At 39.0% G+C, this 21,924-nt stretch overlaps 1 protein-coding gene across 3 annotated transcripts in view; it reads left to right on the top strand.

The window, feature by feature from the left end:
• Window positions 1–21,503, top strand: part of NCK2 (NCK adaptor protein 2) — an 86,202-nt gene extending 64,699 nt beyond the window's left edge. For all 3 annotated transcript variants that reach the window (XM_057422196.1, XM_057422197.1, XM_057422198.1), the window contains exons 4-5: window positions 9,829–10,550; window positions 20,125–21,503. In XM_057422196.1, the coding sequence (XP_057278179.1) occupies window positions 9,829–10,550; window positions 20,125–20,319 (917 nt within the window). In that variant the 3' untranslated portion in view covers window positions 20,320–21,503. The remainder of the gene's footprint in view (window positions 1–9,828; window positions 10,551–20,124) is intronic.
• The last annotated feature ends 421 nt before the right edge of the window (window positions 21,504–21,924 follow it).

The following is a 21,924-nucleotide window of genomic DNA, read 5'->3' as shown; positions in this document are numbered from 1 at the left end:
GAGTTGTGAGGTTTTATGTTTTGGCTGTGAGGGCCAAACCTCAGAGGAGATGGGTTGTTTCATGAAGTGAGCTGTTTTTCTCCTGTTATTTCCTCTTCAGTGATTGAGAGGTCTGGTTTTACTTGTGTAGTTGCAAATAACCTGAGAGCCCTTGATTAATCGAGCTATGGACGTTGCAATTCAGAGAGGAAGCTTGTGAGGAGAAGTGGCATTTACTTTAGTTTTATTTCCTGAAGGAAACTTTGAGTAAAATTGCAGTGTCTGTGACAGGCTTCTAAGGAGTTCTGAGGTTTCCAAAGATGAAAGTAATCAATACCTTGGATTTTCTTGTAACATGGTATTTAAAGTTTGGAAACACAGTATAGCATAGCATTGTCATTGTGACCTTTGCAGCAGACTTGCCAAGGCTTTACATCATGCTTGGTGTTGGCATGGGCCAACTGGAATAAAATGCTATAACCTTAAAGAGTAGCTGACTATGTTAGGTTCAGGAGGGACTATACTGAGCTTTTTGATGCTAGGAGAGATTGCCCTTTGGTCAGTATTTGCATCACTGACTTTTCAAGCATTTTTTTGAGTCAAGGGTTTGTATAGTTACTGCTTTGTAATTTACCTGTTCAGGTTTGGGATTGATGATGTGAACTGCAATATGCAATTTTAACACCTATTAGGCCTTTCATTTTCATGTACAGAATTGAGAGCAAATGTGAGCAAACAAGAAGTGAAAAGACCAAGTTAGCACTAAAATTGCCCATATCCAAAATAGAATGTTTCCATCTCAGCTGGAAGAGTCTTTAAATTGGAGAGCCATAATCTTGCGTTTGGGATAGTCTTGCTGTAACTTTCACTTTATTTTTTTAACAAAAAAAAAAAAAAAGTGGGTTCATGCTGGCAAGCTGGATTTGTATCCCGAGCTGTCCTGAGTACCTCTTTTACTTCATATAAATGCAAGATAACTAAACATACATCATCTTTCCATCAAGTGCCAGAAAAGGAGAGGAAATATAAGCTATTGTATACTTTCTGAGGGGCAAGAGTTTGTATTTAGGCAAACATATTTGAAGTTTTATATGCCTTCTGTTTGAGACCAAGAGGACCATTTTTGCTATTCCATAGAGGATTTAAAATCCCAATGCCATTTTATTGTTTCCTGGTAGGACTTTATCTACTCACTTTTCCGTTGGGGAAACATACATGAACATACATGAGGCAGTTGATGGAAGCCTTTGGATCATGTGTTATGCACCCTTGGAAGAACTCTGTCCACATGCGTTCCTGTAGTACATCTGTCATTTTGACCTCTTGCTCTAAAATTCATTGGGTACAGGAAACTCATTATCTGTACTGGAATTTGAATGTACCTTTCCTGATAAGATAGGCATGTTTAACACAGCCTGAATTACAGGAATTAATGCAGTACTTCTTTTTTAATACAGTTTTTGAGTTGATTTCCTTATGGAAGCCTCCATACTAAATAGTGCTTGATGTATGGGTTACTTGTAAACTACATTTTCCTGTATTTGAAAAACATAGAGATAAAGTAGTCTGACTGTCGAAATGTCAGAGTTTCACTTTGACATTTAAAGAAGAGTTTCCATTTTCTGATTTGTTCTAGTGCAGTGTTTTTTTTTGGTATTGTGCTTCTTAAAGAAGATACAGAAAGTCATTAATAGAGCTGTAAAACTTCATTTCTGTATCACAAATGCAGTTGAAGGTGTCTGGAATTTATAGCAGTGTCCTTTAAAGAGTACTATTGATGGAGATGTTGCTTCTAAAATACTGACTATACCATATGGATCTTGGCCTTTGAACATTCACTTGGAAAATGAACATGTAGGTGGACGGGGAGAAGAATAAGTGGGAGTTCGCAGACTGAAAACATGCAGAAATGTTTGGTTTTTCTTTCTGTGTAACAGAAGAAACCTCAGGCTGCTGAATTCCTTTTTAATAAAGAACCAAAGTTAGTCTAAAATTATTTTAAAAAATTAATAATAAATTACAAAGCTGGATGAATGTCTGATCTGGACATTCCAGCTATCAAGAAGTTGTGTGTTTATCTCTGTATTGGGTGAATTAATTACTTAGTTTACATAGTTTTATGCTTTTTCCTAAGGATTTTACTGAAAAGTTAATTACAACTTGATACAAAAAGCTTTTTTTGTTTTAAAAAAGACACTGTACCCTTTGAGTGCTTATTAACTGTATGCATTAATATGCAACATAGTTCAGAGCCTTAGTATTCGGGATGAATAAGCTGGTAAACAGAAAAGGGTCATTTTTTTAACTGCATATGTATGAAGCAGAGGGAATTGCACTTTTATTGAAATGCATCAGAAAAATCATGATTTTGAATATCTCAAGTAAAAATTAACCAAAATGTTGAATAAATGTTACCTCTAAAAAAAAAACCAAAAAACAAAAAAAACAAAACCCAAAAAAACATGTTTTGATAAACTTGTTTGGTTCTGCTGCTTCTAATGCAATACACTTGATTTCCACATTGAATGAGAATTTTTGGTTGCCACTTCTTGGAAGATTTTTAGAACTAGGAGAGCTGCTCTGAAAAACTTGGTTTTCAATTTGGGGAAATAAAATGTATTTCCATCTAATTTCTTAGCTTTTAAATCACTAAGATTAACAGAAATTATTTTTAAAATATTCTTTCTTGCTCTTTCAGGGGTGACTATTATTACCCAGTATCTGAACAAGCTCTTAATCTGGGTATTTATACTTGGAGTTCTCCTAGTTTGTTTGACTTCCTTAAACTTATCAGCCTCAGACTGGTTTTGCTTGAATGTTTCAGCTGTTTAATGGAAGCTGTCTGAATAGACTTCAGTAATGATAAATTTTTCAGCTCTGCAGTGCCTTGTTTCAATTAGAATTATAATGGGTTTATATTTTTTAAAAGAAAATATTCTTTTAAAAATCTGATGGAAATATTTTCATAAAACACATACTGTACTTATGATCTTTGTGGTGGCTTGATTTCATTGTTTTAAGCATAAAGTAGGTACTAACTGTTTAAAGCATTTTACTCTAGCAGTACACAAATTGTAAAGTAACCGCTTTGTTGTGTTTTGTTTGTTTGCTTTAATTCAGAGAAGAATGACCAGTAACATAAAGAAATTTCAGTTACTGGGTAATTTTTAAATTACTTTTTCCCATAAATAGATTTTCCAATATTCATGTTATGTTAAAACGCATGCCTTGACAGCCTGCATGACAGTTGGGGCAGCATGGGTAAGTTTTAAGGCAGAAGCTGAAGGAAACGTCTCCCAGAATTTTCTGCCTTTTTCCTCCCCTTTTCAATACCTTTGATTTTATAAATTGGTCAGTTTGATACTGAAGAGCTGTGAACTCAAGTGCTGAAGCTGAGCTTAGTGCTCAAAGGCATTGCCATGTAGTGTGGACTGGGAAGCTGGGCCAGGGTTTCATCCCAAGCAAGGAGGGGAAGCACTTCAGCCCTGCAAAGCACCACAGGGCTCCTGCTGACTCATCAGAATAAGCCCAGTGTTGCATGTATCTCACTAAAATCATGCCAGTTAGCCAGCTTTTGACAGAACCATGCATCATGGGTTAATTTTTGGGTATTAACTTCACGGCAGAGCAAGTTACTTTGTGGATGGCATGACCAGTTTGGGTAACGTGGGGGCTAGTGGGAAGGCAGAGATCCTCACTAGCTTTGCCTGCCTTTTCAGGTGGGCAGAGCATTGTATTTCTGGAGGATTTAAGAAAATCTGTTTTAGAGGCATACAAATTATATATACTAATTTTTTACCCATCTTTGGTTTTGACTGTATGTAAGTATGCTTTTAATTCAGCTGAGTTCCTGTGTTTTGACTAGGTGATACAGCATAATTTAGGTTTTTAATAGAGAAAAAGCTGTTGTATTTGTAAATAGACTGTAAGAGAAAGTAGCTGGCGGTATTTGATGCACTATTAATTCCAGATATCTATTTAATGATCCTTATAATACTTAATTTTTTTGTTGATTTACAGCTTTGTTATAATACTTAATAACTGATGGAAAATAATTTCAAACACAAAAGGTTGAGAACATGGTACAAAAATCAGTTCTGACTTGTTATGGAAAAAGAATCTATTAAGATGTAAATATAGCAATAGAACAAAATATTTAAAGTTGATTTCCTAATTGCCACAGGGAGAGGGAAGGTAACAGCATTACCAACATCAACAGCGGCATTTGATGTTAAATTCCTGCTGTATATTTAGACTAAAAGTAGTTACTGCTACATTGATACAGGATATTTGAAGGATACCATTTAGTAAAAAATCTAGTCCCTTCAAGAGGAAGCAGTTTACAAGAATTTGCTTAAGACTCTTTTGTTGGTTTTGCCATGGCCTTTATAGTTTAAAGGCCACTTACTTAGGGAGGGAAGGTGTCCTTCTTTAACGGCCCTCAATCTTTTAATAAGAAGTTGCCAGAGGCTTCTGAAAATGTTGTATTTGGCATATTTAGTGGCATGTGGTCTCTTTTACTGAGTTTGGGATTGGGGAATTCTGTTTTGGAAATTAAATGTTGCATTTATCATTTCTCAAAGCATTAGTTTTCTTGTATTGCACACTTTTTTTTTTTTCTGAAAGGCCTTTTATATTTATCCTGAGAATTTGATTTGATGTGCAGGGTAAGCTACAGAAAATATTTTTGATCATGATTTATGCACCAGAGAAGGTTTTAGGAAAGACAGATTGGGAGAATTCAGATGACGCTAGTCTCATTGCCAACTGCTTTTCAGAACTTGGCTTTGGATATTTACTGACCTTTTTTACATGCGGAAGATGGGAGGATGGAAAAGTCAATAATCTGAGGTATCGAAAGAGCTTAAAATCCCTTTGGAAAAGAAACACAACTGTATTTAGTCTAGTTAAAGTTAAGCTACATATGAGATGTAATAAATTAGGGAGCAGTCTTGGGAGGGAAGTGCTACAGAATTTGACTGTGAATATCTTCAGTGTTTAGTGTGTGTTATTCTTAAATAGAACTTAATGAAGTAAATGTGAGTACAGATAAGCCTGTAGAAATGCATTATACAGCCACATCAGTGAATCTGTTCTTTTACCTGTGGGATGAGCGAAAGCAGTTTAAAATACAAAACATGGTTACTCATCTGTTTCAGGCAAGGACACCCGCTCGCAGGAATGTGGAACGAATCATCAAATAAGTCTTCCTAAAATTAGATATTAAACCATTAAAAATGTTTTGTAAATGGGCTTTTTCTAGTAAAGGGAGTATGTAATATAAACCATAATTAGGAAATTGAATATGAATTCTTACTAGAGTCAAAAAATACCTTTATGCAAATGTTATGTATTTGATAAAATATGTGTTAGGATAAAGTTTTAAACATAATTAAACTTCTTTACCCTAAGCACCAATTTTCACAAAGATGGTAGCTAAGCATCCTTGTTTCAGCACCTTTAGTGAAGGCAGAAGGAGGACAGGAAAATCCTTTTGGTTTTAGTGGGCAGAAGGCTAGGCAGTTGAGGCATCTGTGCTGTCTCACAGGCAGCCAAGCTTTGGGCCAGGAGCATAACCGAAGACATAGGCAGGGGTAGGGGAATTGGCCCTGTCACAGTATCAGGCCAAAAGGGAGTGACCAGAAGCAAATTCCACCACTTTGAGGTTTGGGGTTTAGAGGGGGGCTCAAGGCATTTCCTGGGGGAGCTTAAGGAGCTTTCCATAAAGTGGGAAGGCTGGGAGAGCTGCACGGAGCAGGCACTGTAGGTGTGAACTGGAAAACCTACAAGTACAGTGGGAAGGCCATCAGGAGGACAGGCTGGTAACGAAAGGGTGCAAAGCTGGGGTTTGCACAATAGGGACTTAGACAGGAAGCAAATTCATAGGAAACTGATCTTCCTTTGGCCTGCTGCTCGCAAAACAAGCTATTCTTCGGAGCTGAAACTGAGCGAGGAAAGGAAGAGGGCATGAAGTAATGTGGGAGGCGCATTTCTTGAGTCTCCCTAGGACTGACCTTGGGGCCAGAGAATTTCATTCACTGCAAGGAGAAGAAGGATTTGTCATGGATCCCTTCTCTGGAAATGATGCTAACCATTTTATTGTTTTTATCTCAGCAATATATCCACCTAAAAATTAAACCTTCTCACATCACTTGGCAACTTGTTTCTAAGAACACAAATGAGCCAGTTCAGTGTGGGTCAGCTGTAGACTGTGAGCAGCATTATTCCCTATGAAATGCCATAACATAAAACAATTTTTCTGCTGCTCTGCAATGCTTTTGCTCCCACTCTTTTGCCCTCACTTGAAAGCTAATCCATTGCTTTAGGTTTTCCCTTAACAACTAGATGTATTACAAAGGATTATGGTTTCAGTTGAACTGTAACCAATGAGTCAAAATGGGAAGATACAGTTGTATTTCACTAGTAGATAAGCTTTCATTAAAGACAATAAAAATGACAAAATTATGGCTGCAATCACAAATATATTTGACTCTTCCAGATATGAATCCTGAAGTACGTGAATGTTTTGTTTTCCATGAAATTCCTTATGTGGGTTTCATTCCATTCAGACATAATAGCGTTACCCTTACAAATAGTAGTAAGCGAGCATTTCTGTTAGTGAAGAATAATGGCAGTGTTTACTTTTCCAAAGATGACTCATGTAGGTTGTACTTTCTGTTTTCTAATGGAGTTGTGTTTTTTTGTCACAGATGCATATGAAGTTTATAATTGTCCTAACTTTATTCTTGCTCAGCTATGACCAGCCATCCTACTAAATTGTATTTTTAGACTTGTTTCCTAAGGAAATGAAGCTTACACCAGTCATGCTGTTAGAGTCAGCTGTCATCGTCCATCCATCTGTCCACCCTTGATAACTCAGCCAATTTTAAGCAAACTTGACAGACTGGCAGAGGTAAACTAACTAGGTTTCTCCAACTCTGTGCCTGGGAGGGTTATTGCTGGTGTCCCTCACTGGCGTAGAGGCCAGAGCAATCCCAGCTCTGCTCAGTCTGCAGGGCTGAAAAGCAGTGGGAACCTGGGTGCTGAGCTTGGCTGGCCAGACTCACAAAGGTAGGGAGGGCAGCACCATGGGAGATGGAGTGTGCTGTGAGGGCAGTCTGGAGATGGCAGTGGGGAGCTGGAGGTATGAGGAGGACCTGGGAATGTGAAGGCAGTCATAGGGTAAAGGGACTTACTGTGGATCCTGCAGGAGATGGGGGAGGCAAAGGAGGAATAGTGCAGCAGGAGGTGTAAGGAGAAAAACAGGAACAGATTTCCTTTATTCTGCTCATGGAACAACTTGTTTCCTCTTCTGTCATAGACACAGCTATGGATGTTGTAACCTCACGGAAAAAAATGAGCATTAGATAATGTGCATGCCCTTTGCTGTGCTTGGCTGCAGATGGGTCTCTGCATACCTTGGTCAAATCAACTGGAAACACAGTACTTGATGCACATCACTGCTATTGCAAAAGGCTAATCATGCTGTCGGCCTTTGAAAGTTTGGTTAGATTAAAAGTTAAGTTTAAACTGAAGAGCTCTGACTGCCTTTATTGATAAAGACAAAAAGTGAAGTTTCTGATTATTTCTCTTCCCCCCCCCCCCCCCCCCCATATTTGTGTTGAACTGGGAGGACAGAAAGGAACATTTTAAACACCAGATGTAGTATTCGGAGGTTTGTGGGAAAAGATGGAACTTATAAAACTCCAAGTGCAAGAAAATGCTTGGATGATAACCTTTAGCTAAATGTTTAAATAACTTTATCAGACATCAGATTTTTCTTTTGGGATAAATTTTTCACCTGTTTGTCAACATTATTTTTTTTCAGTTTATGGCATTCTCTTATCACACTGCAACCCCCTATCTCACAGTTATTTCTCTGCTCTGGTTGTCAACTTGTTTTCTCCTGGCCAGCTACTTCATCATCTGCTTGGATTTTTCTTTTATTTTATTAGTTCTCCTGCTTAATTCCAGGAAGTGGTGCTGCATATCTCCATTACAAAGCACATCAATACCTAAGCTTTTAATCTGGAAGGTTCAGTCTCAGTGTAGGGCTTTATGTAGGGTGAATCTATTGAAATAACAGTTCCTTGTTTTCCGTGAAGTTATAACAAGTAATTTCCCCTCTTTCCTAACAGAAGTTCTGTTTGTTTATATCACCCTAATTTAATGCTCCTTAGCTCTGTTGCATCCTTGTCTTTTTGTTGAAAATGATCTCTAAACTGATGAAAATTTCTAGTCTAGGCAGAGATGGGAGCCTGGCCAGCTTCCGATTAACGCTTGCTTGGACATGGTTTTCCTGTGATTGTCTCCCCTAGTACAATAACCTGCTCTCCCTCATTTTGCGTGAAAGTGCAGCCACCAGTGTTCTTGGCTGAAATGATGTAGTTAGAATGACATTAGGATGTAAGCAGGCTCCTGCAGGAAGCAAGGAGCTGCTGGGGAAGGTCAGGGAACACTTTAGGATCATTGGAATTTTCTGCTGTCTTTGAGATCTGCAGACTGTATTAATTAATGTATTTAACCCTTCTAGCTAGCAAACCCTGTGTGGTCCTATGGTGTGCTGTTTGTGCTGTACAGCTAACCCCGTGAAATAAACCAGGTAGTTTTGCACTGAATAAACAGCTTTGCTGAAGTTATCCATTGTACATGCATGTACATATATATATATTAAAAAAGCAAATGCACTTTTCAGCAGTGGAGTGGCCAGATTAAATAGTCCTGAATTGTTAGAAGGAGATGCATGCTATTTCGTTTTTATCAGATTATTGGAAGCAAGAAAAACAAAGTCCTATTTATTTATTTATTTATTCCCATTCAATCTGCCATGATCAGCATGTACTCATTGTGTCTCAAGTGAATCTCTCAGCTGCCAGCAAGACTTCTAGGAGCATGGAGAAAACTACAGAAGCTCCTATTTCTGTGTTGGTTTCTGCTCTCTGTCCTATACATGACATACTGTGTGTTGCTTGGTTTGTACTATCCTGAGACTTCCATCTTTTTTTCTCTTCAGAACTTTTCTAAGTCAGTTTCACCAGGAAGGACTGCTTGTCTTTATCTTTCTAGCTTTTTTATATACTTAAGCAGTCTTTGCTGCAAATGCTTGGAAAGTACACAAAGTGTGTTGTGCAGTTTTAGTTCCACATTTAAACAGGCATTAGAAGGGTTCCTCTAGTTAAGGAAAAAATGTCAGTATTTAATGTTGTTGTTGTTTCTTTTCTACATTGTATTTCACGCTATAATTAAAGTACATCACAATTTACAGATTATAGGGAAATGTATGCAAATGGTCTTCCTGACTGTCAGGTTTATACTTTTACAGTACATGATGAACTGTAGATGAAAGAGGTGTACATTTCAAGAGGGAGGAGTTGCAGCTGTAGGTGCCTGGGGACTGACTGGATGACGAAGAGAGGAAAATGTAATCTGCAGAGAAACTTAAGGTTTTGTTGCTGTGATAGTTTATTTTTGTAGATTTTCTTTCATGTTTTGCTTAAGCCAAATTAAAGTCATCACTAAGATTAAAAGGCATGATCTTTTGGCTGGATTTTTAAGAGACATAACAGCAAGCTGTGCAGTGTTCCAGTGATTAGCTGTTCTTGTAATGTGAAGAAACCATTGGGTTTAAGTGTGTTAAAACTGGTACTTTTGTGAGGGAAACTGAGCAGTTACAACACGAATTGCTGCTTAGATGTTAATCTCTTAAAGGTGTTACTGTTTCTATGTAATGTTGCAGAAAAGATCTCCATTTAACAGTGTTGTGATGGAGCAGCACATCACTAAAATCCAGTGTTTGCAATCTGAGGACGAGCAGTCCAAGTGACCACATTACATTTCTCTCTTGAACAGGTTTGGGAAAAACCAAGAGAAAGACAAGCGCGAGAGACGCCTCGCCCACCCCTAGCACAGACGCAGAGTACCCGTCCAACGGCAGCAGCGCCGACCGGATTTATGATCTCAACATTCCAGCCTATGTGAAATTTGCCTATGTTGCTGAAAGGGAGGATGAACTGTCCCTCGTTAAAGGATCCCGAGTGATTGTCATGGAGAAGTGCAGTGATGGCTGGTGGAGAGGTAGCTACAATGGACAGATTGGCTGGTTTCCTTCGAACTATGTGGTAGAGGAGGTTGAGGAGGCAACCGCAGATTCACCCAGCTTTCTCAACTTAAGGAAAGGGGCTTCCATGAGTAACGGCCAGGGCACCAAAGTACTCCACGTTGTTCAGACACTGTATCCATTCAGCTCTGTCACAGAAGAAGAGCTCAACTTTGAAAAAGGGGAAACAATGGAAGTCATTGAAAAACCAGAAAATGACCCTGAGTGGTGGAAATGTAAAAATTCCAGAGGGCAAATTGGTCTTGTTCCTAAAAACTATGTAGTAATCATTAGTGATGGTCCTGCCATTAACACTTCCCATCCACCTCAGATAAGCTACACGGGACCATCTTCTACCGGACGGTTTGCTGGAAGAGAGTGGTATTACGGGAATGTTACCCGACACCAAGCGGAATGTGCCCTGAATGAAAGGGGAGTGGAAGGAGACTTCCTTGTTAGAGATAGTGAATCTTCGGTAAGTGGTACTCAGCCCAGCAGGCTCTGTAATACCCCATGCTTGGGTCAGCAAGCATGACCACTAATAGCTTCCCTATATGTAGGCATTACCAACAGATACAATTGCTGCTTGTGAGAGTTGGTCTGTTACTGAAATGCAGTGACATTTACACTGAAATTTAATGTCTGGGTCTGTATTATCCAGGGGGTTTTAATTGGTGAACAGGCAAGTAAATATTTCAGATTTCAGTCTGACTTTTCATGGGTTCCTTATCTGCAATCCTCCTCAAATTTACAGCACTACAAGATAAAATAGTTGTTGTGAATTGCAAGTTTAGTCATTAATTTGATTTTAGAGATAATTTCAAATGAGGTCTTTGCATTGGTCAGTTTTCTGCTTTTAATTGAATAGTAACATAGGTTCTTTATTCGTTAAAATTCCATTTTAATGTATTTCTGCTCTATTTACCTTATTACAACCTAAATCTAAAGTATTGTATCTAATAGTTAAGATTATGATACACAACAATGAGGGCCAAGTCAGCAGCTCACATGCTTTGTAAATTGAGCCTTGATGACATCAGAGGGATATAAGTAATACTGATTAGGGATCACTGTAATCCTGAAAATTCATATTTAAAATTACACTGAAAGGCCTTTCTTGTATGCTGAGGCCAGAGAATTCATAATTAAGGCACTCAAATTTTTATTATCCCTTGACTGTGGTTCTGAAAAGGTGACAGATTTTAATAGTTCCCTAATATGATTTTCAAAAGCTAAGAAAAAAAATTGAATCAAATCTGAATTCGCAATTAGGGCTTTTCTGCATTTACTGCTTCAGTTGTAGGACCGTTCCCTGAAAACAAATTGTTGTTTCATAGATGTCTCCATATCTTGTTGCTTCACATATAAAAGTTAATAATTAATAGCACAATCTTCTAATTTGAGCATATGATAATACTGAAATCAGTTTAACATGCAGCTGCAGACTTCTATCATCTTTGTGTGAGGTTTCACTGTGCATGTATCGTGGGCTATCCTGGTTTATTACATAGATTGCAAATAGAAATTAAAGCAGTGTCAACTGTTCATAGTTTGAGCCATAATATGTTTTTTAAAAGATTTCTTAACTCTAATGGCTTCAGAAGGCTGTACTGATTGCATTCATCACTTCTGGTTAGGATTTGTGGTATTCTTTATCATAATTGCCTATAAATCAGGGGAAAACTGTTCTCATATGCTGTTCCTCATGTAAATGATTTCAGTAACTAGTCAGTAGTAGTTGTTGGCATGACTGCATGCTGGAAAGCAAAGAACTTGATTTAAGTAAAGGGTAGAACTAAGCTTGAGCTCAAATCTGGGAATAAAGATCCTTTTAGCTCCTGATAATTTTTTGGAAGTGTGTTTCACGTTTCATTTTCTGATTCTGTTCTTCCTAAATAACAATTTCAGGTACTCACAGTGGTCCCAGAATGAAGTCAAAGTCTGAGATGGTATTGAGACAGGTGCATTAGGCAGTGCAAACGAAAGGGTACTCTTTAGTGGACAAGCAACTAAAAAATTTGGGCTTCAGTTTGACTTTTCACGTATTCCTCATGTGCAATGCTGAAATTTGGGATTGACTGGCACATTGGCTCTTCTGTATCCAAATACAACTTTGGAGTCTAATTTTTTAGAAAACATTAGTAGTTTATTGTTATTATTGCTGAATTTAGGACTCTTGCTATACTGAAATTTTTACATCATGCAGAACGTTGTTGACAAAATATAACTGTAACAGTCCCAAATACTCTATTTTTTCTAGATCTGTATCCAATACTGTTGTTGTCCGATTAAATATCGGGCATCTTTCCTTGATGAATTTGCTCTGAAGAAGACGTGATAGCTGTCAAACTACCCTTTGTTTGAAGCTCTGTGTCATCGAGTTCCTATTTCTGCTCTCAGTTAACTGTAACCACTAACTGAAGCTAGATACAAACGAACCAAAGGAGAACAGGAAGAAAAATAGAAATTTAGACAACATGACTGACAGAGCCTGGGAGGAATCAAGTTTGTTTAGTCAACAGAAGAGACTGAAGTGGGGCATGCAGTCTTCTATAATGTAGAACGCTACCAGAGGATTATGGTAATCATTAAATTGCAGTAGTTCAGCTGTCTCTTCAAAGTAGCATCTCGTCTGACAGGGGCAGGCAGATATACTGGATGCAGTGTACCCTTGGTGTGTCTGTCCAGCAGACAGAAGCTCACTTTCAAATCTGGATGCTGCATGTGGGGTTACCCTGAGACAGTATCTATCAAGTTCCTTCTGCCTTTTTAGAAAGTTTAGAAACTTTCAAACTTTGAAAGTTAATACATTACTTAAAATACAAAAATGCGCAGCCATTTCTCAGCACATACCATGTCGCAGTGACCACTGTGCCATGGTTTGTTTCTTTGCTCTTAAGAGTACGCCTCTAGAGCAAACAAATTTCCTTTCAATTTAATATGACATCGTAGCATTAGACACACTTGTATTCAAAGCAGTTTCAAATTTGCTACCTGTGTTGTTGCGGAGGAAGTTTTTTTTGTGGAACACAAAAAGATTTATGGAGAATGTGGTCTTCAAGTTGTTTCCAGCATCTAACTCTTACTGGAATCCCAGAAAACTTACTCAGTTCCTATTACAGCAAGTTTCTTATACACATGCAATAAAAAAAAAAATATGCTGAATTGAGGAAGTGATCTTTTTTCTTCCTTTTTCCTTTTTTCTTCTCAATTTTTTCCCCCCTTTTTCTAATCTCTATCTTTTTGCAGATCTTATATTTGGATTTTTTTTTTTTTAAGTAATGAGATAAACTGTAGTTATGCATGTAAAGTAAAGGCCTCCTTTGTTTTAGTACTACTAAAGAGTTTTAGGCTTTGTTATGCTTAAAGAAATATTTTACATCTCAGACTTTTGTCTGCCCTAATCTTTGTAGATCATACCATCATATAATTTGTTTATATATGTGAATTATAAAAGCGTTGGGGATACCTACTTTGTGGTTTGGGGGAAGAAGGGGGTGTTCCTGAAGTGCCAAGAGCGATATAATAAGCAAATGGGCATAGTTATGAAGAAGATCAGAAAAGATCTATTTCAAGCTTATTATGTATGGAACAAATAAAGATGTTAGAAATAACTAATAAATTTTTGGCGGTTGCCATACTTCATATGTGTGACTAGAGGCTGTTTATGCTGTGGCTAAGAGTTACCAGGAGTGTCTGCAGGATCAGAGCAAAAGATCTTGATTAGAAAGAACATAGCAAAGTTTGCTCATCTTTCCACCAGACCAGCACTTCCTATTCCATTGTGTTATGAATCCACCTATTAAAGCTGTGGATGCAGGGGTTATTCCTTTCTGAAAAGGCCCATCAATAAAACTGTGAGTCATCCTGCTAATCCCATGCCTGATTTTTGACGTATTTTAGGATTTTCTATAGCCTTCCATCACCATAGTTACGAGAAGTTGTCTGCATTAAAGTTTTTCTTAGATTTCTTTTGAGTTTTGCTCTCGTTACTGAGCTGTGAAAAGCTCTCCTTGGGTAGATGAAGGTTTGTATTATTCTGTATTCACTTGATGATACTGTCATGTTTTTCCATTTCAGATTTTAGTAGCTTTAAGATTTTACACTGTTTCTCTAGATTTTAACTTTAGCAGATGTTTGTCTCACAGCTAGGTTCCTTAGCCAAAAATATTCTCCTCGGTTACACTTAGATGCTGCCATAGTGGAGAATATCCTGAGATGAACACTGTCAGGTAGCTAGTAGCCTGATTATCGTCATTAATTACGAAATACTATTATTAGAACCGTAAACTTGTTTGAACCATTTAAGCCCATAGTTTATGTAACAGCCACGGTTCCCTACTGATAACATTTTTGCCACCTCTGTAATACCTAGGTCATGTCACCTTGGTTTTGGAGATGTAAAGGAGGAAACTGAAGTGAAACATACCTAGTTAGAATTAGTGCTTGACTTGTTCTTTCTGTTGCAGGCTGCTTGATTGATTAAAAACTGAAGTTGGTTGTCTCATTTAAGCAGCACTCCTGAATAATAATGCGGATTTAATCTTTGCAGTCCATGTACAGCCACTTCTTGCCCTTTTTGAATTGCAGGCTCTTTAGTGGTCAGATTTTTGTTCTCTTAGTGTAGTACCTAGCACAAGACAAACAAGTCTTGGCTGACACTGTTGGCCTGGGTTGGGTAGGTGATCGTCATGCTTTGAAGATCTAAGATTCCACTGGAGAGAAGCAAATTTGGAAGGAAAAGAGTTTTTTGTTCAGGTTCACCCTGAGAAACAAGTGTGCTTGTGAGTGCTGTAGTTAACAGGAAGCAGTAATGGGCTGTGGCTGGTGATGAGAGAGGGCAACCACACCACACTTCTAGCTTCTGAGCAGATCCTTTGCTGCAGACACTTAAACTTCAAAGGGAACTTCTGTTGGGACTTGCAGGCCTCTTAAGTTCTGCTGCAAGCGTCTGTGAAACTGGTGATGAGACAAACACCACTGCTTCGTAGCCCTGTGATGTCTTCCCATAAAGTAGAGATAATGTTATTTTTCTCAGGCCAGTTTTATTTATTACCATGAATGAGCTACACAATTTTTTGGGCAATTTCAGAAGCAATTATTGATTAGGAAGTAATGGCTGCCAATAGTGTCACAGATATCAAATTACAGTAACTGGTCCTAAATGGGGTTGCAGGGCATAGTATTAAGGTGATTCTGATGACTGTAGATGTAGTAAGATGGCACTGAGGATTGTAGGTACGACTGGATTTGTGTCAGTCTTTGGTACGGCGTTTGGCTTCTGTGCTCTTTGTCCAGCAATAGTGACGGCAGAGGAAGGAGGCACAGGTTGAGGGTTCATATGGTTTTTGAGGTGCCAATTCTGTAGTATTCAGGGTGTCCCATATTTTCCTGTGTTTTTAATCCTGCAAGTGTTGGATAGAAGCAATGAAATGTGGCAACTGCTCAGAAACTGAAGCATTTGTCATGTTCTGTGACATGCTGTGATTGATGAGTACAGCAGAGAGGAGAAGAAAGTTTATCTTTAAAAATAAGCTAAGGAAATAGCCCAGTGGCTTGTTTTAAATTGAAGTATAGAAATTTTATTAGAGCTGCATTTGAAAATCAGTGGAGCCAATACATGTTTCTGATCTGTGTAACATTGATTTTTGGAACAAGGTGAACATTGCATAGAGAATAAGGGTATTTATTTATATCTAAATGAGGTAGAAGGGGTAGAAAAAGGAATTGACACTTCCAGATGGTTCTTTTCAGCCTGACCTTAGACTTCTGAGCTGTGACTTGTTTTTTTGGCTGGGTGACTGAGGAGAAGGAGGAGGGGTGAAGGGGAAACCTGGGTATGGAAGTAGGAGGAGTTGGGGAGCTCCAAGTGATATGGTCTAGAATAGTCTGAAGAGCGAGTGCATCGTAATATCTATGGTGGAGGAAGGACATTGCCAAATGGAACTGGATTAAGAGGGAGAAAACAAGTTACAGGATCAGTAAAAGGCTTTTGAGAGGGAGTTATTTTTCCCAGCGTTGCCATCTATGATAAAATTGCCTTGTTTCATTCTCAGATGGAGATTGTAAAGAGGGAAACTACTTTCCTGATTTCACTTGTTTTTCCTTATATCATTTTATAACTTGTCTTCATGATAATGTTTTCCATATTTTTTTTTTAAAGACAGTAAAGTTTCTGACCAAAGAAGTAAAAGAAACATCTTCCTACCTGTTGTCTTCCTCACTTTGAGGGCACCAGTTAGCCTATGAACATCTTAGTCATAAGCAGGAGTTAAAGGAATCTGAAATGATTAAAAGTACTACTATACCTGGACTGAAGAGCTGCAGATGCATGACAGCTAATATTCAATTTTCTGTTTCAGGAGTTGATATAACTTCAGGTTTAGGTCTTCCCAATTAGGATGCTACAGAAATACTCACAGGCTCCCTGCCATGAAGCTATGCTCTGTAGTACTGTTGCAGAATTAACAACTCTTCTATAGATTTCAGGGATTAAAGCCTACTTCTGACATGCCTTTATTTGGTGTATGTGAGGCTTTTAATCCTAGAAGAGTTAGTGTGCAAACATCCAAATGTAGCAATTAATTTAAGAGGGAGAAGGGAGAAAAATTGGCCAGCAGTTGAAACAAAATAGCTTTAACAGTAAATAAAATAAACAGACTTGGAGCAAATCCAAGGAGGACAGCAGGGAACCAATTCAAGCTGTATCGAACCAGCATACTTTGAAATGGTAACATTAAAAGCAGTAGTTTATCTAGAGATTTTTATTTTTTTTAATAAGTCTTTTTAACCATTTTGCATCTTTGTTAGAGTGGGAAGGAACCAAAATAAAGCCAAATGCAAGTCCAGTTGCCTTTGCTGTTTGGTCTTGAATCCTGCAGAAGTTACTGCACTGAGGCCAATAAAGGGTTTCAGGGTTTTGCAACAGCTGTTTGAGCTCTTCCATCTCTTTGCACCGGATGATGGCTCTCAAAAGAGTTAGATCAGCCTTTCCGCTATTTTTTGTACTGAATTAAATCAGATCATGAAAAGAATAAACTTTGTAACATATTCTGGAGAAAATAAGCGATAATAATATCTTCTATCTATGCATCAATCCAATTAGCAGTTCTGAGGCTGGGAAGAATAGACAGTAGTTCAGGAGAATGTTCATTCATTAACGTTATAATTAAAATGGCAGGAAAAGTATTTAATGTATTCTTCACAAGGATCTAAGTCAGGCCGGTGCCTGGGACACAGGTCAGTAGATCAGAGGTCTAAGACCTATTCCAGCGCTTCTCTGTGTGTCATTAGCACATCCTTTCTGTTCTAAAGACAGTGTTTCTTAGCAGATAAAGAGCTTTAAAACCATGTAATTTTGACATGATGAAAACAACTGTGCTTTGTCAGAAGACATTAAAACTTTGGTGAGTGTGAAGTGATTATTTCACTTATTTTTAAACCTTTGTCATAACAACTTTTCCTGTTCCTAAAACAAAAAACAATGTGTTTGGTGCAGATTATGAACTTCCCACTTGTAAGTTCTTCTGTTTTAAATGAGGGCCTTTGGGTTACTGTTTTTTGTTTAACGTAGACATCACCCGTGGAAGCAGCAGAACATAAGTCAGCAGGGCTTGATCTTGGGTTTTTTGAATCGTAAGCATGTAGTTTGTATGTGCTTCCCTGAGCGCTCTTCCTAAAGAGACCTATGGACTTGCCTGTTACTGTGTGTTTCAAACACAGCCATCAGCACGCTGCCCAGAGCCCATGCCCTAAATTTCTCCTCCATGAGCCCATGGTCCCAGAGTTTTGTTTGTGCAGGACTGTGGTTTATTGCCATTAAAATGGCTGCTGATTATGGCTATGGAGGTGCGCACTGAAACAGGTCCAAGGCCTGTGTGGTCATTGCTGCCTGGGGGTTGTCCACACTGCGTTTTAGGTATTAACTACATCACAGTGTTGGTGCAACCAGGCTAGCTTTAACCCAATAGGGTAGGTGTTGAAAATAAGTTAGGCTTGTTGTGCACTCTGTGCAGCCTTGTTTGTGATGCTCCAGTGGCAGGGGTTTAATATCAGAGCTAGCTGGCTTAAAATAGCAGTTTTCAAACTTGGAGTTAGGGGTGGATGACAGGCCACAGAATGTAGCTTGGGTGGAGCACTGGGAGCACCAAAGATGCGCTTTTATGCACATTTCTTTCCATCCTATTCCCCCTCCCTCCCCAGCCCTCTCATCTTGGCAGTCACAGGGGGTGTTGCATGTATTTGGCTTTGGAGCTGCTCAATGCCTGAGGCAGCCTTCCTGGCCATGGCCCAGTGACAATGGACCATGGATGGAAGAAGTAATTCTTCTATGGGTGTTATGTGAAATAATTTCTAAAGAAATTATGCCTGTGAATCTGGAATGTAGTGGCTTGAGGTAGAAGTGCATCAGTCCAGAGGTGTTGGGAGCTGCTGGCTTGAGCAGTGCAAAAGGGAACAAGCTGCTGCCCAAAGCCAAGGTGCGAGCCTGGCGAGTTGAGCCAGAGCCAGATCAACAGGCATGGCAGGAGCTTTGTCTGCTGTGGGCAGGGCAAATGGAGTTGGAAGGGAAGAAAGAGAAAGGCCTTGGTGCTAAAAAACAGGTGATGGGGGGATGCAAGGGACAAGATTTTGGGATAGACAGAATGTGGGAATGTGTGGGGCAGAGACACAGAAAGACAGTGTGCCTGTGAAAATGCAGTCTTTCAGTTTACTTGGATACATATTCAGTATATATATGACCGTCCAAACATAATATGGGGGACTCCAGAGTCTGGTTTATGTGGTTTTATGAACCAAAGTCTGGTGACAGCAGTAATGTCCGAGAGCTCCTGCTCCCCACTGCTTGGTCCTCTGCTGTGTCTGAGCTGCATTGGGGTGGTTCGTAAGGTGATGCTGTGAACCAGATAGCCGCTTATGGCATTTGTTTAGCCTGGGCAAGTTCAGGCTCACAGCACCAGCCTGACCAGGGACTGCAGGAAGGCTGCGTCTGACACATTTCAGCAAGCGCCTTCAGCATTTTCTGCCTGAAGCTGAGCCTTCAGTGGGCAGAGACCCTGCGGCAGTACATCCACAGTCACATCCGGCATTACTTGCCTCCATTAAGTGCTTGCTACAAACTGGTGTGTGCTTTTGCTTTTTATTACTCTGTTTTTTCCCCTGGGTGGTGACACCCACTCCAGCCACCTCTTGCAGGGCAATGCCTGTGCTCCTGTCTCTAGGACCAGCCAGCAGTAATTGCTGGCTAGAGGAGGAGTTCAGCTGAAAGCAAGGGATGATGTGGTGCAGAAAGCAGAATGGTCTTATCCCAACTGTTGGGAAGACAGCGTTGTCTTCGTTAAAGCAACTGATTGCCAAGACAAAGAGATTTATCATGTGAAATTGTTCTGTCCTGAATAACTTAATTAGTGCTTACATTTTGTCTTTTGTGGGAGGCGGTTTGATGGTGGGGTTCATACTGTGTTTTTATTCTACAGCTTTATCCTTTTTTTACAAAAAAGGTGTACTCAATAGGAGAAATTATTCCCCATACATGTGGTAATGAAGATAAAAAGGTGAATGTGGTTTTGTCTTTTGCAATGCAAAGCAAGAATGGCCCTCTAGTGGTCACGGCTCTGAAAAAAAAGCAGTATGTGGAATTTTCTTCATCTCATCCAAGCAATATTTCAATAATTGCTTTCTCCAGGACCTTTAGCAAGGAAATCATATGTGATGGAAGTTTTTCCCTTCTCCTTGATATTCTCCTGCTTCTAGATTGAGTAGCTAAGATAATAGTTGCAATTTAGTCATGTAATTGGCAGCTTCAGACTGTGCATCTGGGGAGCTTTCACTTAACTGACTTAACTGCATGTTAATAATGGTGGCAATTATTTATTGAATAATAGACTATTGGGTTTCTTAAGCAGCTAAAGCACCCAGCTATGGAACAAAGCCTAGCATAAATTACCATAAACTGTATGACACAGTTTGTTCCTGAAACCACAAAATTATGCCTTCATTTTGTTCACTTTTATGTAATTTTTTTTCTTTTTTTTTTTAATTCTTCTCAACAGCCCAGTGACTTCTCAGTATCTCTAAAGGCATCGGGGAAGAACAAACATTTCAAGGTGCAGCTCGTGGACAGTGTCTATTGTATTGGGCAGCGACGCTTTAATACTATGGATGAGTTGGTGGAACACTACAAAAAGGCTCCCATCTTCACCAGTGAACACGGGGAAAAGCTATATCTTGTGAAAGCACTTCAGTAACATTGAAGATGGACTTGGCCACCTGGGCCTCTTATAACTTACAAGCCTTAGGTCCTAAATTCACTTTTATAGAGCAGAGCAATATCTGAAGCAGGCTTAAGGAATAGGCTCTTTCTAAAGTGTTTGCTCTGTCGGTTGCTGTTTGTCTTTTTTTTTTTTTGTTTGCCTCTATTTTGTGTTCCAGTTCTGTTAATCTCTGGCCACCTCTTTTCAGGTTGAGAGTTTCCCTTGGGTGGCCGTGGCGAGCACTCACCTTCCTGGCTGAGTTCAAAACTCCCCTCTCCTGTGTACGTTTACATAGTTAGCTCAGATCAAGGAGGGGCGTTTTCAATTCAAATCAGTGTTAATCTGATCAGATTGCTCACGCAGGCAGAACTCTCCGTTCAGAGACATCGGGCACAGTCTGAATGCACTGAAGCTGCAGCTACTTAAGTGAGAGAGAGTAGACCTAACAGTTGTGGCTGTGAGTTCTGTAGCTATATCGCTTACCAAGTAGTATATTACAAAACCTCCTAGTTCCTAGAAGCACTCTTTACACTGTACTCTGCTATTACATTGCCTCTCTGACTCTTTGTAAAGAGTACACTAATTAAAAGCATTTTGTAATAGTACTTCTTAAACTACTATGGTAAGATTGTAGTAAAAGAAAACTATCTAGTGTATTTTGGTCTGTAATTGCAACAAAGAGAAATTTTATTTGAAAGTTGATTACTAGAGAAAGAATCATTGAATTGTAAAGGCTGAATGTTTTGGTAATCTACAACCAAATGTGCCATCCACATAATGCTTTTTCCTCTTGCCCTTCTGCTTGTTTGAATTAAACGATTATGTATTTAATTCTCAAAGTAATATGTATCTGTAGCTGATTGTTGACACTAATACAGAAGATTAATAAAAACTGATCTTGGGATGGGGTGGGGCGGGCTACCAACACTATATATATATTTGCTTTACAGAAAGAAATCTTCGGGTTTTACAGAGGATGGTGTGGTTGGTAGGAAGAGACACACAGAATGTTTATGAAGAAAATGCATTTTTCTCTTTTCTTTACATTTAAACTCCTTTATGGTTTAAATATACAGTCTTTAGATGGCACATTCCTGAGACTGAAGAAGGGATCGTAAGATCTCAAAATCTTGCATACTCAGTTTTTTGGATATTGTAATAAAAAAGGTATTATGTCACGATGGAGTACTGGATTTATCCTTGGGTGGTAGTCCTGGTGTTGCTGTAGCAAGGTGAAATAGAGTGAATAATGAACTTTTTTGTCTTGGAATTTGTGTGTCCTAAAAAGAAAACTTCTGCGACTGCAGAGGACAGTTTGATATAAGACAGTGTCTGTCTAATGAGCTCTGTGTTACTTGTTTCTGTGATAAGTAAGTCTGTTCATAGCTTTAATGAAAGCTGCAAGATGGAGCTGTTTCCTGGTACCTTTTTGCTATTAAAACATGTTCCTTACCTGTTGTGTGTTTCAGCCAGTGGTAGCACAACTACCTCTGTGCATAATTCCAGTGTGGGTTAAGCAGACACCAGTGCTGTCTGACTTGCTTTGGTGTAAATCATACCACTGCCAGGAGATTGCGTTGTTAAGTCTGAATGAATCGC

This window comes from Pezoporus wallicus, unplaced genomic scaffold, assembly GCF_028554395.1.
Source record: "Pezoporus wallicus isolate ANWC-B61680 ecotype Strahan unplaced genomic scaffold, APGP_CSIRO_Pwel_v1 contig_5785, whole genome shotgun sequence".
NCBI classification, from domain to species: Eukaryota; Metazoa; Chordata; class Aves; order Psittaciformes; family Psittacidae; genus Pezoporus; species Pezoporus wallicus.
Note: the sequence above shows the minus strand (reverse complement) of the source record. Positions and strands in the feature narration are given on the sequence as shown.